Source organism: Zonotrichia leucophrys, chromosome 26 (assembly GCF_028769735.1).
Source record: "Zonotrichia leucophrys gambelii isolate GWCS_2022_RI chromosome 26, RI_Zleu_2.0, whole genome shotgun sequence".
NCBI classification, from domain to species: Eukaryota; Metazoa; Chordata; class Aves; order Passeriformes; family Passerellidae; genus Zonotrichia; species Zonotrichia leucophrys.
In genome coordinates, this window is record NC_088195.1 from 1712192 (window position 1) to 1728051 (window position 15860).

At 61.4% G+C, this 15860-nt stretch overlaps 2 protein-coding genes across 6 annotated transcripts; one reads left to right on the plus strand and one right to left on the minus strand.

Moving 5' to 3' along the window:
* The first annotated feature begins 4530 nt into the window (after positions 1-4530).
* SMIM29 (small integral membrane protein 29) lies at positions 4531-6253 on the plus strand. The gene is made up of 5 exons (XM_064732980.1): positions 4531-4584; positions 5159-5332; positions 5410-5435; positions 5504-5609; positions 5848-6253. Exons 2-5 carry the CDS (start codon positions 5222-5224, stop codon positions 5908-5910), a joined length of 306 nt encoding a protein of 101 aa, XP_064589050.1. The 5' UTR covers positions 4531-4584; positions 5159-5221; the 3' UTR covers positions 5911-6253.
* A 21-nt stretch (positions 6254-6274) lies between these two features.
* HMGA1 (high mobility group AT-hook 1) lies at positions 6275-13946 on the minus strand. Of its 5 annotated transcripts, none has more exons than XM_064732975.1 (6): positions 13786-13946; positions 13440-13552; positions 9976-10080; positions 9250-9330; positions 8604-8654; positions 6275-6667 (listed from the first exon to the last, which is right to left on the minus strand). In XM_064732975.1, the coding sequence occupies exons 3-6, from the start codon at positions 10075-10077 to the stop codon at positions 6428-6430; spliced, it is 474 nt and encodes a 157-aa protein (XP_064589045.1). In that variant the 5' UTR covers positions 10078-10080; positions 13440-13552; positions 13786-13946; the 3' UTR covers positions 6275-6427. The 5 variants fall into 5 exon arrangements, with proteins under 5 accessions (XP_064589045.1, XP_064589044.1, XP_064589048.1 ...); XM_064732974.1 differs by having other exon boundaries at positions 9250-9333; XM_064732978.1 differs by having other exon boundaries at positions 6437-6673; positions 9250-9333.
* Between the last annotated feature and the right edge of the window lie 1914 nt (positions 13947-15860).

Below are 15860 nucleotides of genomic sequence, written 5' to 3' on the forward strand. Positions count from 1 at the left end.
TCCTGAGTGCTGCTTTGGGGTGTGAGGTGAGGAGGGGCTGCTCTTCATCACCCAGCTGATGGAAGGGGGCAGAGCCTGAGGGCTGCATGTCAGGGTGCCTCACCCATGGGTGCTGGGCAGGCAGCACCCAAACCTGTCTGCCCTGGTGCCTGGGGGAAGGTGGGAGCTGGGTTTGGGGCTGCAAGGAGCAGCAGGATCAGCATTGCCACCAGCTCTGTTCCTGTGTAGGTGGATGCTGTGAGCTCTTCCCTGCTCTCCTGTGGAGCACTGAGGCAGCTCGTTCAGCCTGAGCTGGAATGTGCCTTAAAGCAAACTCTGTAAAGGGAAAAATTGAAAAGGGGTTGGAATCTGCAAGTGTTGCTTTTTCCCTTGTGTGGCCACAAAGTATTCAGTGGCTAAAAATGTGGGTAGGGAATGTCAGGAATCCTCAGTTCCCTTCCCGGATCCAGCAGAGGCTTTGGGCCTTTGCCTCAGCTTTTCCATGCAGAAGTTGTGTTCAGCATTCCACAGCGAGCAGGGATCAGAATCCTGGAGGCTGCACAGGTCCAGCGAGTGCCCCTTGTAGCAGAGCTGTGGGTTTTCCTGCCTGTTCTCTCTGTTTCATCCCAAATTAACCTCTTGGTGTTTTCACACAGCCGGATGCAGCATCCATCCCTGTGCAGAGCATACAGGAACCCTGGGGCTTGGTGAGGGGCTGGTTTGGGGTTTGATCCCCCCAAGTGGAGCCTGTGCTGGTGGGGATGGAGCTGCATCTTCAGCCAGACCTGCCCCAGGCAGTGACTGTGGCACTGTGAGGAGCTTTGGAGCTTCTCCCTCTGCCTGCTCTGCTCTGGCCCCCAGGCTGGGTTTTCCCTCCTGGCTCTGTTCTCCTCAGTAATGGCATCATCTGGTGGCTGCAGCCCTTCAGGGACGTGGTGACCTCATGGCTGGGGTGTCCCTCAGCTGAGCCCCTGACACACACAGGGTGTGATCCTCATTTTCCTAACCCTGGAATGAACTAATCCAGCTGCTCTGGGCTCTGGAGATCCTGAGTGCTGTGCTGGGGTAGTGGCAGGTCTGTACAGAACTAAAGTGTAGCTGGTGAAAAACTGAACTGGACTGAAGTTGTATTTAGGAGATTTATAAATCTCTCTCTGGTGCTAGTCCATAGAAGTTTTTTTGTTTGGTTTTGGTTTTGGTTTGTTTTTTTTTTTGATGGGAAGATGGGAATTTTGATGTTATACTTGATGAATTTGCTCTAGAATTGCCTCAGAAACCTGGGGAGCTCTGAGAGTGTTTGTTGAATTTCCTGTGTGTCCTATTTTATATTTATTAAATCAGAAAATCTGGAATGATCACTTTGCATTTGCTGCTCAGTCCTTCCATGAGCTCTGTGTACGTGGGGGGCTCCTGGCAGTCCCCCCAAATCAGGAGAAGGGGACCCCAGACCCAGCTGAGGGATGAATGCCCAGGGTCCATTGTCCAGCCTCGTGTCCACAGTTGTGTTTGCCTGGGGTTTCTCCATTCCTCCCCAAAACAAGGACTCTCCTTGACTGGTCAGAGCTGTGGGGGTTTGTCTGGTTTGTGTCTGAGCTGGTACCTTCGACCTCACCCCCACTGCAGGACATCCCCACACGATTCTGACCTCTCATCTGTGGTGTCTCCAGAAAGTTTGGAGGGCTCTCAGTGTGTGAAGCCGGGTGGTGCAGTGGGGTCCTGTCATGAGGGGTTTCCTCTGTTGAGTTGTGTGTGAGAGGGAGGCCGTCACTGTCGTTAAAAGAGTGAAAAATTGAAAAAATAAAATCGCTGGGTGCCAGTTTGCCGAGAGCGTGGGCTGTAATCTAGTGCCAACCAATAAACACGCCAGTATTTCACACGGCTCTGCCTCCTGCCTGGTCTCTCCATCGTGGCTGAACTCGGAGATTGGCCAAGTGTCACCCAAGGAGAAACTCTGCCTGTGGTGGCTTGGGACAGCCACGGCCTGGAAGAGGAACTGGAGGGATGTCACTGACAGCCTGGTGTTGGGATGGGCTCTGATGGGGCATGGAAGAGGAAATGGAGGGATGTCACTGACAGCCTGGTGTTGGGATGGGCTCTGATGGGGCCTGGAAGAGGAACTGGAGGGGTGTCACTGACAGCCTGGTGTTGGGATGGGCTCTGATGGGGCATGCACCCTGCAATAAAAGGGGCATTTTAAGGAGAGAGCCTCGGGGAGCCTCTGAATGTGCTCCCACCTCTTTCACCAAATCCTTCCCACAATATAAATGGGGCAGAGGCTGGGGCCTGCACCGAGAGCAGCAGCACTGCGTGGTGTCACTGCGGCTGCCTGCCTGCCCACAGAACAGCGCATTTCCCTGCCAAGCAAACCTGTCCTGGTGCGGATTCCCACCCCTAAGCCAGCCTGTACAAATTCCCTTGGGGATCTGGCTGTGTCCCGGCTCCTCCCTGAGCACACACGGGGCTGGTGCTCCCCGCAGCTGCGGCGGGAGCCCAGGGCAGAATTAATCCGGGCTGACGGCGGCGTTAATGCCTGAGCGGGCAGAGCCGGGCCGGCTGCGCCCCCGCGGGCACCGGGCACCCCCGCCCCGGCCTTTCCGGGCGGATGAGCAGCCGCAGGGATGCGCTGCCTGGAAATCCGGCCACTCGCGCTCAGCTGCTTAAACGGGAGCTTAGCGGCTCAGCAAAGCTGTCCCCAATTATGTGCTGGGGGCCGAGGAGCGCAGCGGAGGGGGGTGATGGCTCACAGCGGGGTTTGGGGCAGAAATAAATGCCCTGTGTTGCTATTCCGGCTTTGTCCCCCTGGCTGACACCCCGGTCACAAAGGTGCCTTGTCCCCAGGATGGGTGGCGATGCTGCTGCCCTCAGCCCTCCTGACATCCTTCCCCACCCCAAGGTTAGCAAGGGGAGATTTCTCCAGGGATGAGCAGGTCCTGTGCTGCCCCAGCTTTGACTCCCCTTTTTCCCTCATCTGGTTGCTCTGGGAAGCAGTGGATTGGTAAAAATAAATGTCCACGTGGATTGAGAAAAAAAAAAAACAAAAACCTGGGGATGCTGCAGGTGTCCTGGGCTGGCTGTGGCCATGTGGAGGGGCTTGGTGGCCCCCGGTCTCCTCCCAAGGATGCTGCTTCCCCTGGAGCACGCATGCTCCTCCTGGCCATGTGCTCCCACTCGCTCATGCTCTCCAAGGAGCTTTCCTAGAAATTGATGGATTTATTTTTAGCCCTGGCGCAGCAGGGCTCAGCTGGGAGGGGATGGGCAGCGGTGGATGGTGGCAGCATGGAAGGCTCCCGAGGTGTCAGTGCTGGGCTGGGGGGTCTGGGGGTGCTGTCCCACTCTGTGGTTCCCCCATTGCAGCGGGGAACAGGGGCTGGGGCTGGTTTGGGAGGGGTCTCTGAGGCAGGGGGAGTCAACACAGACAGGGAAACCAATGCTGCCGCTGGGGAGAGTGGGGTCAGTGTGGGCTGGTGGGGTCAGTGGGACCCCTGGGGACAATGGGACCCCAGGAACAACAGCAGTTGGCCACTCTTGGGAGAACTGGTGCCCTTTTCTGGTTTGGAGAGGGGAAAATAACCCTGCATGGGCTGGGCAGGAGGTGAGGCAGCAGTGCAGGGACTGGTATAGGCAGAGGTGCAGGCAGGGTACATGGCTGTGCCATGGGCACGTTCATCCCAGAGGCTGCAGAGCAGCTGCTGCTCTTCCCCACCAGCTCAGCAGGCTCTGGATGCTCCACAGGGCTGAGCCCTGCCCTGCTGCCAGCCCAGGGCTGTGTCCCCCCAACCCTGCCATGTGCAGGCCCCTCTTTCACCCCATTCCCCCGATGATTATACTTTGTCGCTGTTGGGAAGCGCAGTGGGGCCCGGCGCTCTCTGGTGTCCCCCGCTCCTGCCTGACCCACTTAGCGGCACCATCTGGTCCCCGAGGGCAAAGCGGATTAGCCCTGTGCCGGGATCAGGGCTGGGGCGCTGCCACCCTGTGGGTGACACTGCCGGCACTGTCACAGCCCCTGCCAAAGTCCCCACGGGCCCAGCCTGGGAGAGAGCGGCCACGGCAGGAGCCCCACAGCAGCCCCCAGTGTGGGGGACCCTGCCTGTGCTGCTGGCACCCCTGAAACCCGGCCATCCCAAACCCTGTGGGATGGTTGTCTCCCACCACAACTACATATCCATCCTTCCATCCATCCATCCATCCATCCGCCTCTCTCTCTTCTCTCACCCACACCCCCAGCTGGGCCAGATGTTCAATTCCCCCATCCCTCCCTCCATCTATCTGCCCACTCCTCTGTTCGCCTTCCTTGTGCCCCCCACAAAAGGGGTCTTTTCTTCCTTTCTCCCGATTTTTTGACCCGTTTTTCCCTTCCTAGCTCTCCCGGTTCCCATTTTTCCGTTTTCCCCGCGTTTCTCGGCCCTGTTTCCTTTCTCCACTCACGCGGTTTCCCGCCCCCCCCGCCCGGTCTTTGCCGCCCCCTGCCGGCCGCGCGCCGCCACCGCCCCGCCCACAAGCCCCGCCCATTACCCCATTGCCCCGCCCCCCTGCCGCGCGCGCGCTCGGCCCCGCCCCGCGCCCGTCACGCGCCGCGCGGGTTCCGGGTGCGGGCGGCGCGCGCAGGTGGGCGGGGCGGGGCGTGGCGCGCGCGCGGGGATCCCCGGAGTGGGGGGGGGGGAAAGAGGGGGGGACCTCGGGGCATCCCGAACCGGAGCAGGAGGAAAGGGGGGAATTGGGGTGGGGTCCGGGGTCCGAGGGTGTCCCGGGCACAGCCCCGGTGCGGGCGTCCCTCCGGTCCTGCCGCTGGTGAAGGCGGAACCCCCCCAGCCACAGCTCTGCAGAGAGGGGGTGCGGAGTGCCCCTACCGGCACGGGGTGATACCGGGAGGGGGATCATTACCGGGTAGTTGGTTATTGCCGGGCGGGAGGTGGGTTATTTACCTGTGCCCTGGTCATTCCGGGGCGGTGAATTCCCGGGGTGCGGGTCATTACCGGCGGTGGGTTATTCCCGGGCAGTGGGTTCCCGGGTTGGGGTCATTCCCGGGTGGTGAATTCCCGAAGTGGGGGTCATTTCCGGGAGGTGAGTCATTCCCGGGCAGTGAATTTGCGGGGTGCGGGTCATTCCCGAGCGGTGAATTCCCGGGGTGCGGGTCATTCCCGGGGTGCGGGTCACTCCCAAGGCCGCCTGTGGCTTGCAGAGCTCCCGTGGTGGGGCCGGCCGGGCGCGTCCCCCCGATGCGGGCAGGAGCCGGCGCTGGGCCATGAGCAACGCCACGGCGCCCACGGCCCCGGGCGCGGCGGGGGACTCGCTGGTGGGCTCCGTGCTGGGGCCCTTCCTCCTCCTCACCCTCCTCGGCGCCCTCCTGGCCGCGGTGAGTGCTGGGGCTGGGGGCTCCGGGGGTGCCGAGCCCAGCGCGGAGCCCCGCGCCGCTGATGCCTCTCCCCGCAGGTGATGTACGTGAAGAAGAAGCGCAGGTGAGCGGGGCCGCGGGGCCGGGGGCTGCGGGGGTGCGGGGGCAGCGCTCACCGGAGACCCCCGGCAGGTCCGACCGGCTGCGGCACCGGCTGCTGCCCATGTACAGCTACGACCCGGCTGAGGAGCCGCCCGAGTCCGAGCAGGAGCTGCTGGTGGAGGCTGAGGAGGCTCAGGTGAGTCGCTGTGCTGGGAATTGGCCTTTATCCAATTTTTCCATGGAAAATTCAAGGAGCAGCAGCAGCAAGTGAGGTGCCTGTCCCGAGGGAACTCTGGGAATCATTGAGGTTGGGAAAGGCCGCCAAGAAGGCTGAGTGGGGCTTTGGGTGTAAAGCAGAGGTTTTTGGGAGGGTTGGGCTGCGTGGGCAGTGCATTCCCCGCCCTGGGCTGCAGGTGTGTCCCTCTGTGTTGCAGGTGGTGCCCGGCTGGGGGGGACCCGCGCCCCCTTGGCCCCCGCGCCGGGACTGGAGGGCCTGACCCTGCGTGGAGCACCGGGACCGGATCCTGCCCGCGGGAGGGAAGGGAGCACGGGGGCAGCACTGGTTCCATCACCCAGAACGGGCAGGACCTGCCCACAGTGGTGCCATGATGCCACAGCCGCTGCCCCCACCTCTGAGCACTGACCAGGATGGGACATCTCCTACCTCAGTGCCTGGTTTTGCCATTTTTGGGTGGTTTTTTTGCTTGAACTGCTCCAGCAGCCCCTTGGAAAGCCCAGGAGGGCCCACTGGGGCTGGCAGACTGGCAGGGAGCAGCAGGTTCTGCTGGCACGGGATGCCTGGGGGAAAATGGGGTAAATAAACGTGTTTCTGCCTTGGTCCCGGGGCTCCGAGTGGGGCTGGGGGTTCCCGGCCTTGGGTGGGAGTTTGGGGGCAGCAGGGCTCTGCCTGGTTGTGTTTCCATCCCCGTGAATGGCTGGATGTCCCTGTGGAGGAGATGCCCCGGGAGGAGCCAGCCCTGCCCCACCCAGCCAGGGCCCGGGGACAGAGGCCGGTCACAAACATCCATAAAATGTTTTATTCAAGTAACTGCAAATAGGAACCCAAAAGGTCGTTAACAGTGAACCAAAAAAAAACCCAAACCAAACCCCGATTCTCTCCCGCCGGGGCCGCCCGGCACCGACCTCCGGTCCCGCTGCAGCCGTCGTGCCGGGGCAGAGGGGCAGGGGGAGCATCCCATGGTCCTCCCACACCTCTGCCCTGCCAGCCTCGATCCCTTGAAGCAGCAGAGCAAACTAGACCTCAAAATAACAATTAAAAAAAAAAGAAAAATGAAGCCCAAAAAAAAGGGGAAAAAAAAAAATACCCCACAGCCCCCAGCAACACCCCGAAAACAGGAACCACCGAGCCCACGGTGCCCTGGCAGTGCAGCAGCACGCCTGTGAGTTCAGAGAGTGGAACTTAAATATCCAGAGGTAGTTGTGAATGAAAGGAAAAAAAGTACTCAACAAAAAAATATATATATACCAGAACCTATGAGGAGAGGGCTGCCCAGAGCCAGCCGTGCCCGGGCACCCCTGGGGGACTGGCACCCCTCGGGGTGGGCACCCCAGGGATGGGCTCCCTTGCTGTGGGAGCTGCTCCCACGCACAGTGCAGTCACCCAGGACTGGGGGGACCAAGGGGGTTGCCCGGGGTAGCAGCAGGCCAGAGCAAAGGTCTAATGCATTTTGGGGGGGGGGGGGTCTCATCTTCACTGCCCCCCCATCTCTTCCCTGCAGAGGCCCCAGGGCAGAGCCCAGTGCTGGGGGGGGCAGCCAGCCCCCACCTAGGCGGGGTGAGATCACTGCATGGGGGGCAGCGAAGGTGGGGGGTGCCAGCCCCGGCTCTGTGCCACGATCCCCCTTTCCAGTGGGGCTGCCCTGAACCCCAGGGCTGGGGAGGGGGAGCTGGGGCAGGTGCCCCCCCCGGGCGGGGGCTGCGGGGGCCGCCCGGGTTGGGCCATTTTCCAGTGCTGCCGTTGTCTGAGGGTGAGGAGGGAGCGGAGGAGGGAGGAGGAGGAGGAGGAAGCCGGGGCGGCACAGTGGGTCTCTCCCCACCCCCCTCCCCCGGCCGCTGCGGGGCCGTCGGGCGATGAGGTAGCGCCGGCTCGGGAGGTGTCACTGCTCCTCCTCGGATGACTCCTGGGAAATGTTCACCTCCTCCTCGTCCTGCTGCTGCAAGGCAAGGGAGCGTGGCCGGGGGGTGTCAGGGGGGGCAGTGCTCCAGTGCCCCTGCACCGAGGGCTGGCCGGGCACAGCACACAACAGGGGAAACTCAGCTGGGCCAGGGACTGTGCCTGAGCCCGGCTCGGAGGGAAATCCCAGGTGAGAAGCGCCTGGGTGGGCTCACAGTGAGGAGGGGAGACATTCCTCAAAACACCTCTGAGTGTGGGACTGTGGTCACCAGCGGGGTGGTGGCAGCCCTGGGTGTCCCTGTCCAGCCCTGGGTGTCCCTGTCCAGCCCCCAGGCCGGGGTGGGAGGCTGTGACCGGTGACTCAGGGCTGAGTGAGCCTGACTCACAGCAGCCCCCGCTTCCTCCCGCTCCATTCACAAAAACGCCACCGCGCCTGCCAGAGCGGGACAGCGCGTCCCGTGTCCCGGCACGGCCCCGCTGCTGGCACGGGACAGGCTCCTCCCACACCCCCCTGCACAGCCCGGGGTCACCAAACAGCTCCTGGCACCGTGACACCGGCACGGGAGACCCCAGGGTGGCAGCTCGGGTTTGCAGCCCTGGCTGGCATCAAGCCCTCGGCTCTGCCAGGAATTTCAGTGGGAAAAGGAAATGAAACTCTCCGAGTACCTGGCACCCGTTTGAACCGAGGGGAAAAGGAGGAAAAATGGGATGGAGGAGGGAAGCTGAAGGAAGGAAGGGGGTGGCTGCACCCGTGGGCTGCAGGAATGCTGTGCAGGGACCCGGGCAGGCGTGTGCCAGCACGTCCCCAGGGCAGGACCAGCCAGCCAGCGCTGCTCTGGGGCCCGTGGGGAGGTGAGGTGGGCAGGATTCCTCAAACCCACACCTCTGGAGGCTTCAGAGCCCACCCAGTGCAGTGTCCTGCTGGCTCAGCTGCTCGGAGCTTCTCCAACCCAACAGCCTCCACCGTGCACTCCTGGGGCTCTCTGGGGAGCTGCTGTGCCCCCCAAGTGCCCAGCGCCCTGCCAGGGTGGATGGGGAAGGGAAAAGCCTGCTCACCGATTTTTTGGGTCGCCCTCGAGGTTTCCTCCCTGGTGTGACTGCAGCTTTCTGAGCCAGGACAACAAAAAGCCATTTTGGTCAGGCTGTCCCCAGGATGCTGGTGGGGGTGGGCAGTGTTCCCCGCCCTCCCACCGTGATTCATCACCCCAGTGGCATCTCTGGGGTGCTGCTGCCAGCCCCCCGAGCCCCCCCAGCCCCGGGATGCCCCTGAGTCACGAGGTGGGTGCAGGATGTGAGTCGCACGTTTTGCAAACAGCTTTATCTCGGGTGTCCTGCTGCTGACACACGGCCCCCAGCTCCCCCACCCTCCTCCTTGGGCCAGATTCCTCCCTCCATCCCCACCTCTGAGGCAGATCTGCCCTGAATTGTCCATAACTGAGCTCACACAGGACCAGATCTGCCCTGAACTGTCCACAACTGAGCTCAAACATCTGCCTGAACTGTCCATAACTGAGCTCAAATGGGATCAGATCTGCCCTGAATTGTCCATAACCGAGCTCAAACAGGACCAGATCTGCCCTGAATTGTCCATAACAAAGCTCAAATAGGATCAGATCTGGCCTGAATTGTCCATAACTGAGCTCAAACAGGACCTGCTGTGGTGCCAGCCCCCAGCTGGAGCAGCCCCATCCCAGGTACCTACCCTGCCCTTTGTGGTGGCCTTGTTTTTACTGCCCTTCGGCCGTCCACGGGGTCTCTTGGGGGTCGGGGCCTCGCTGGGCTCCTGCTGGAGGGAGAGCACAGGGGGTTTGCATGCCCACAGTGGCTCCCAGTGCAGCCTGGGGGTCCCTGCAGACCCTGCCGGGGCAGGGATGCTCCCATGTGGTACTGGGAGCACTGGTCACACTGGGATTGGTGATCAGACACCAGGCCCAAGCTCCTGCATGTCCTTCAGCTGGGCATAGGTGACCTTTTCCACCCCCAGCATCACCCACTCAGCCCAGCTGGACAATCCCCACGGCCCCTCAGACCAGACCCTGCTCAGCAGCCAAGGAGTGTCATGGAAGGCACAAATCACCTTTTTTGCAGGAAAACTATGTGCACAAACCCCACCTGCCTGGGGGTAGGGGGAGCTGAGCGGGTTTGGTACTATAAAGGCTCGAGCAGCATCTTATCTCTCTGAGCAGCTTTTGCTAATGGGGCTTTAATTAGCCTGTCTGCAGAGGCAGGTTCAGCAGGGCCTGGGGAGGGGCAGGAGAGCCCCCAGCCAGGGCCAGGAGCTCTGGGGGGCTCTGGAGACCCCCAGGAAGGGGTTACAGGGCTGGACTGGAGGTGTCTCCAGCCTGGGGTGTAGGTGGGGGGGGTTTCCTGCTGCCCCACACCCTGGGGGTGCCCAGTGCCCCCTTTTCTCACAGGGGACCCCACGTACCTGCGGCTTCTTCCTGGGCCGCCCTCGGCCCCTCTTCTCCGCCACGTCTTTCTCCCCTTTGGAGGCCAGGGGCTGGCTGGATTTGGCGCTGGATTCACTCATCGTCTGTCCCAGCAGGGTGAGGAGGAGTGGGAGGGAGGAAGGACAGTCAGGCACGGCTCTGGCTTGCTGTGACACCCCCCAGCCCTCACCCTGGGGCAGGAGAGATGCCCCCTGCATGCTCCTGGCACGGGCTGGGCAGCAAAATGCCCTGGCTGCATTTTGAGCCCATGGCACAGCCACCCACAGCCAGTGCCCAGCTCCTGGGGTCCCCTCAGGCTTTTGGGGAGCAGCAGCTTGGCCAGCCCATCCTGCATTGCCTGGCCCCTTTCCTCGAGGAGAGGAGAGGCTCCAGATTTAATGTGGAATCCCAGATGTGCTGCTGGCACTGGTGAGTTGAGGCAGGGTGAGTGGTGGCATTGGGGACTTTGGGTGTCCCCAGAGGGGTGCCAAGGCCATGGAGGGGGGCTCAGGGTCCCACAGCCCTGCTCCCCACCCTCAGCACTGCTGCACTCCTGCCCCTGCTGCCTAGCTGGGGTTAGGGACAGGCACCTGACCTGAGGACACTGGGCTGTCACCTCCCCTGTGCACGTCCCCAAGGGCTGGGCAGCTCTCCCTTTGCTCTTGGAGCAATTCCACCCAGGAAAAGGCTCCATCTTCCCCTCTCCACCTCGCTGCTTCCCAGGGCCACAGGGAAAACCTGCTTTTCCAGAGCTGTGGGGTGGCTCCGTGCCCGGGCTGGCGGCAGGAGGGACTCGGGGTGGGAAGGAGCAGGTTTGCTGCCACAGCCCCGGTGATTGCGGTGACCCCACACAGGTGGGGTGACCACGGCCATGCTGGGGACACCTGCCCAAGATGAGGCTTCCCAGAGCCTGTGTGTGCTGATGGAGGCACCCTCCTACCCCTGGGATAACAATGCTCAGTTTTGAGGAGCTGCTCCCCATTTGATGGTGTTGGAGCAGCTGAGACAGCAGGGCTGTGGGGGCAGAGGGTGCTGAGCCCCCTGGGACACTGAGCCTCACTGGGGAGGGTGTGGGCAGCACATGCAGCCCGAGGAGCCACTCTCAGACCTCTGAGCCTTTTGAAAAAACAGGCGTCAGCTCCTGCTCCCCTCTGGAAGTGACTCATGAGTGCAAAACAACAACAACAAAAACCACCCTCGGAGTCTTTTTTTTTTTTTGGGAGACAGAAACCATGCTGTAGTGTAAACACCCCGAAAATATTACTCACAGCATCCCAGAGCCCTTCAAGGAGTCTCTTAGGAAAAAAAAGAAGTATGGTTTAGATTTAGGCCAGCAAAGGGCCGGCTGCTGCTCGGGCTGGGATGGGGATTTTGTCTCTTTTTAAGTCAATTTCTGTCAGAGGCAGAGCAGCCTCGAGCTGCTCCGTGCCCCCTCCTGCAGCTGCAAACAGATGGGCCCAGCATGGCCCCCACCCTGCTGGGCTCTCCTGCCCTGGAGGAGGGAGCAGAGCCCACACAGCTCCAGCTGGGAATGCCAAGGGGACCCTCCATGGCACGGGGGTGCTGCTGGGTCTTCCTCCATCCCCCCCAAAAGCAGCAGCAGCTGCTGCAAAGTTGTTGGTGCTGGGGGAAAGCACGTGCAGCTCCCACCCACCCATCCATCCCTCCTCATCCCACCCACCCATCTCTCCTCATCCCACCCTTCCCTCCTGAACCTCCGAGCTCTCTGCAGGGGCTCCAGAGCTCAGGGGACTCAGGCAGAGGGGTTGGGAAGGAGGATGCTGGAAATGGGGGATGCTTCTCTGCCATCCCAGCACCTCCCCAGCCAAGCCCCGATCCCGAGGGCAGCCCCAGCTCTCTGTGATAGCCCCGGGTTTGGCAGCACCTGCCCCGGGTGTGCTCTCAGCCTTGTGGGACCGTGCCGGGCACATGGCGGGAGCAGCCCCGGCCCTGCTCACACGCATCAGAGCCACGCAGGGAGGGAGGGAGCAGCTGGGTTGCCATGGAGGAGAGGAAGCAGCTGAGGGAGAAACCTTTCCAGGCAGCGAGGAATCAGTGGGGGGACGCGGGCAGGGCCTGCCGGGCTCCCCGCGGCCGGGGGCGGGGGGAACATCTCCGCACGGTTCGGAGGTGGAGGGGCCACATCTGCCTCTCGACGGAGGGAAGGAAAAACCTCCTCCCCTCTCCATCCCTGTGGATGCTGAGGCGCCGGGCCCTCCTCCCCCAGGCTGATCGCTCCCTCCGCTCCGCACAGCGTGAGCTGGGCTGTCCTCAGCAGCCACCTCTGGGTTGCACAAGGGCCAACCTGAACCCTGGGATGCTCCCGCCCGCTCTCGGGCCTGCTCCCGCCTTGCCAGCCGCCTGCGCTGGCTTATGCTGCTCTGTGCTGATAACCCCATAAATCCCCCGCTCCTGCCACCTACTCTTAGATTAAACAAACTGGCCCAGGAGAAGCGGGGAGATAGGCGGGGGCCTTAGATGTTAAAAAAAATATATAAATATAAATATATATATATATAAGCTCTTCACGCCCAGAAAATCCAGCCCGATGGCAGCTGGAGAAGGATCCCAGCCGCACCTCCTGGCAGAGGGATGGGGAAGGAGGAGGGGAAGGAATCGTGGAGCAGAAGTTGAAGAGCCTGTTGGGCAGGGGTGCGGGCCGGGAGCGATGTGCGGGCTCCTCCTCAGCACAGACCCGCCGTGGGGCTGCTCTGAACCCCACCCCGGGGCTGCCATTGAGCAAAGTCCCCCCCTTCCTTCCTGGGATGCATAATAAAAGGAAGTGATAAAGGAAAGGAAGGAGGGAGGTGGAGGAGAAAGAAAAGAGGCAGGAAGGGCACCATCAGGGCTTTGTGAAGCCCCTGTCCTGTGGTGGGGGGGGGATGGTGTAATAAAACCCCTCGTGGAGCCGGCGCTGCGGGCGGCCTGCGGGGCTGGCGGGGTGCGGGGGCACCATCCGGGGGGCGGCCGAGCCCCAGCACCGCAACTTCGCCCCGAGCCGCGTGTGCTCGATCGCCGAGCGCCGGCCTCGGCCTCGCCGCGGGCCCGCGCACCTCCCGCCGCCCCGGCCTCAGCGCCGGGCCCCGCTCGCACCGCCGGGCCCCGCTCGCACCGCCCGCGGCCCCGCGCACCTTGCACGGTGCCGGCCGTACCGGGGCCGTGTGGGCCCCCCCGGGCTCGGTGCGGGCCTTTCGCACCACCCACAGCCGAGTTAGTGCAGCAAAGTCGCGACCCCCGCCCGCCCCCCCCCCCCACCCCCGGCTCGGCCGCGGCCCGCCAGGTGCATCACGCCGCTATTAACAATAATTAATTAATAGCCATAATAAAGCGAAGCACGGCGAGCCGCGCACGCAGCCGCGTCCCTGCAAAGCCCCACACGCCGGGGCCGATCGTGCCCCGCATGCGGCGAGGGGAAGCGGAGCCCCGGCCCCCTGCAGCAAAGGAAGAGGAAGGTGGCACTCACAGTCAGCTTGATCGCGTTCGCCGTGGGTTTCGGGGCCGCTCGGATGGTTTTGTTTTTCCCGGCGGGTCTGTGTTGCGGAGCGAAGGGACCCCCCGCCCGCGGCGACTGCGGATCTGCAAGGAGAAGAGAAGAGGCTGCGGCTCAGCCCCGCATCCCCGGCCCCGCCAGGCCCCGCGTATTTATATAAATAATAAAGAGAGAGAGAGAGGAAAAAAAATTGCTCCAGGAGGAAGGAAGCTGGGTCAAAATCATTTGCAGGGAACGAGGGGAAAAAAATAAAATAGGAGGGGGGATAAAGGGGGGAGAGGGGGGAAAAAAAAAAAACGGAGCGAGCTCCTAGCCTTACTGGAGGGGATCCAGCTGCTAAAAATAGCAAAATCACACTCGAAATTAAATAAGGGCAAACAGGCGAAGGGAGCTCCCAGCGCCGGCGGAGCGGGGGAGGCGGAGCCGGGGCCGCATCACGGCGGGGGCGGCGCGGGGCGGCGCGGCCGGGAGCGATAGGGCCGTTCAAAGGGCTGCGGCGGCGGCTGCGCCCCTGGCCCGGCCCGCCCCGGGCTCCCCGCGGGCGGAGGGAGCGTCCCCTGCGAGGCCCGGGGGGATTGAGGCACCCTCGTGTTCCCGCGCTGGGAATGCTCCCGCCTGGGGCCGTACGGGGGGATGGTGGTGGTGAGCCCACTATGCGTGATCCCCCATCGTTTTTCCCCCTCTCTGTATTTTGGGCTGGCGTGGGGGGTTTGGTGTCCCTGTGGGGGCAATCACCATGTGCCGATGGCCAGAGCACGATGCTCCTTCTGTTTGCTGCCTCCTCACCAGGTCAATCCCCACAAAAGCTTCTGGTTCCCATGTGGAGGCAGCAGCAGTGGGGGCTCCATCCCCGGGGCGCCCAGGCCGCCTGGAGGGTGCTGTGATGTCAATTTAATGTGTGATATTAATTTAATGTGTGATATGAATTTAATTAATGTGTTACTGCAGCACCAGTGCTGAAAGGTGAGGCTGCTGTGGGAGCAGGTTCTGCTCGCTGCACAGAGGGGTTTGGGGGTCGTGGGTGGCCCCAAGGCTCTCCTGGGCTTTAGGCAGCTGCTGGGCTCAGTCTGCAGTGGAGAGCTTCCATCAGAATTCCTCTGGTCTGTTCGGAAGGGGTTTGGGTCAGTCTGGAGTCAGCTGAGATCAGCTCTCCAGTGAGGTACCCCAAAATCCAGGTCTCCACTGTGTCACGGCAGTTTCTAACACAAGTTGAGCATTTGGGGTCTTGTGGTGCTTTTCCTTGATGGGATACCAGGAAATCCAGAGCTCAGCATCCCGTTGTGCACAATTTCTGCAAACCCCTGAGAAAACAACAATCACAAGTCTCATGGAAACTGATTTAGGTGCTTTTGACCATCCTGACTCTAAGGGTTGAACTCTGACGTGAAGATCTGAACTTCAGACTGCTGCATTTAAGTTTCAGTTTCAGAAAAGTTTTTATTAAAAGATTTAAAGAAAAAAGAGACCCTTAAAAAGATGAAATGTGAAAGAATCAATATCTGCCTGTGCAAAACTGCTCTGGCAGGGAATGTTTGTGAAGAAAAACAAACCAAAACCAGCCAGGCTTGGGGCACTTCTTTCTGCTAACTGTTATTTGGATTTTTCAAATCCCCTACAAATTCCCCTGCCTAAAACACAATCGGAGCAGTGCCCCCTTATCACAATTAAAAAATGAAACAAAGATGGGGGGAAACCCTCCTGCAAAAGGGTTCCTGCTCCCAAACACCTGCAGGAAGAGCAGCACACCCTGCCTGCACCCTGTGCAGCTCCTGATCCAAGCTCTGCTGGGTCTCCCTGTCCCAGGGCCTTGTGTCCATCCAGGGGTTGTTTGCAGACCCAAAATACCCATTTTTTGTGGTTAAAATCAACGTTTTTCCACCTGCAGGCAGCCCTGCTTGGGTTTGGATGTGCCAGAGTGCTTTTTACCCCAACGCTGCTGCTCAGGCTTCCCCTTTGCCGTGAGCCCAATGAGGAACTTGGTTTGTGTGCTGGCAGAGGCTCATTGTTATTAATATCCCTCGTTATTTACTGTGCACTGCCCGTGAATGGCAGCAGCCCGAGTTCTGAAAGCAACCGGGGCTGCTCTGCTTTAATCCCTCAAAGTTTGGGCAGCTCCCCACTCCCTGAGCCCACGCTGGAGCCCCCCACACCGGGCTCACCCGTGGGGTGACCATTTGGTTGTAAAAGAAAACCAGAGCTGCAGGGGTGCCCCAGAACTAGAGAGAGGTGGGGAGATGGCCTAGCAGGCAGGTACAGGCACACAGCCACGTGCAAGGAGGGCAAAACAGCGAAAAAACCGGGCTGGAGCAGAGCCCAGGGCTGGGCCTAGGGCTGCACTCCGGGACGAACATTTTCACTTTTGTTTCTGCACTTGGGTTCCTGATTTACAGCTCG